At 38.5% G+C, this 1,426-nt stretch overlaps 1 protein-coding gene across 2 annotated transcripts in view; it reads right to left on the reverse strand.

Moving 5' to 3' along the window:
- Window positions 1-1,426, reverse strand: part of pde10a (phosphodiesterase 10A) — a gene marked incomplete in the record, with an annotated part of 75,144 nt that overhangs the window by 5,349 nt on the left and 68,369 nt on the right. For both annotated transcript variants that reach the window (XM_014006011.1, XM_014006010.1), the window contains 1 exon segment: window positions 1,106-1,261. In XM_014006011.1, the coding sequence (XP_013861465.1) occupies window positions 1,106-1,261 (156 nt within the window).

Genomic DNA, 1,426 nt, shown 5'->3' on the forward strand with positions numbered 1-1,426 from the left:
AAATATATTTATGTTTGTGGTTGTAATGTGACAAAATATGGAAAAGTTCAAGGGGTATGAATACTTTTGCAAACCACTGTATATAGTCACCCCATTATAAGCTACAATGGAACGGTCTTGAATAGGGCTATTCAACTGGTGGCCTGTGGGCTGAATGTGGCCGGCGAGTGACCAAAGTTCGGCCCGCCAATTGGTTCCTTCATCTCTTAAGCTCAAACCTCCGTTTTTCTACTTTAATTACTCTTAAGTTCTTTGAGTTAAACATAGACATGTTTGGTATCTACAGAAAGGTCAGAATCTTGGCTACAACCTGGTAAAGACCATTTCTATGCACACTCAAGACAGTTAACTACAAGTTGAAGATACAACTATGAAAGTGAAAATAAAATTGGTTTTAAAATTTGGCAAATCAGAGATGTTAAAATATTATTTGTGTCAAATAGGAGGCAGAATGTGTTATTTTTTCTTTTTGATATTGTTTTATTATCACTGCTTTTATAGGGTTCTGAATGTTGTATTCATGATTTAATGCAGCAAAATAAACTATTTCAAAGGCAACAGATATTTGTAATAATTGGTTTGTTTACATAATGAGTTTAATCACTGGATGTTCGGCCCCTGAGCTGTTGACCTGCAGTAGCTGTGGCCCCCGGAGCAGTTTAGTTAAATAGCCCTGCTGTAGAAGCTGGAGGGGGGCAGAGTGTGAAGCGCCTTGTTTGAATTTAACGAGACAGCCTCAAAACGAGTTGATCTGAGACGCACTTTAGAAAAAGGCGCGGAAGAGGGGCTTGTGGAGTTACAACAAGGAGGAATTCAGACCAAAGCATTGCAGTTCCACTTTACAGAAACCCAAACTGGACGATTTAAATATGAAAAAGAATAATTTAAAAGCATGATATGTCTCTTTTAAGACTTTTTACCACATAAACATTGCTGCTGCAGGAGATTTCCACTTCTTTCACTGACAGCAGCACTTAAAATTATTCAGTTATGCTTTGAGGAACACAACAATAATGAATGTATGGATCCAGACATTGATAAAACATGTAATTTATTGTTTTTCCCACTGTGCTTGTGCTCTGAGACGAGTATAGTGGAGCTCTACCTGCAGGATGGAGACAGTCTGGGAGAAGTGGTGCTGCTCCATGGTGGAGGTGGAGTACAGAGCAGCCAGYGGGTGGTCAAACTTCTGCAGGTATGTGTTGCTGTAACCTCGATGATCCAGGTCATGGCACAGACAGGCTATCAACAAGCCCTTCTTCTGTAAAAATGAGTGACATGTTCAGAAAGAAAACTCAACCACAAGGGGGCCAAAACTCAAAACTTGATCGAAGCTAACAGCCAATTTCTGACAAATTTTAATGAAGAAATTTTATATAACACATATTCTTATAAAACAACAAATTACCTTTTCTTTATGTTTTAT

The sequence above is a fragment of the Austrofundulus limnaeus genome, unplaced genomic scaffold (assembly GCF_001266775.1).
Source record: "Austrofundulus limnaeus strain Quisiro unplaced genomic scaffold, Austrofundulus_limnaeus-1.0 Scaffold33, whole genome shotgun sequence".
In the NCBI taxonomy this organism is placed as follows: domain Eukaryota; kingdom Metazoa; phylum Chordata; class Actinopteri; order Cyprinodontiformes; family Rivulidae; genus Austrofundulus; species Austrofundulus limnaeus.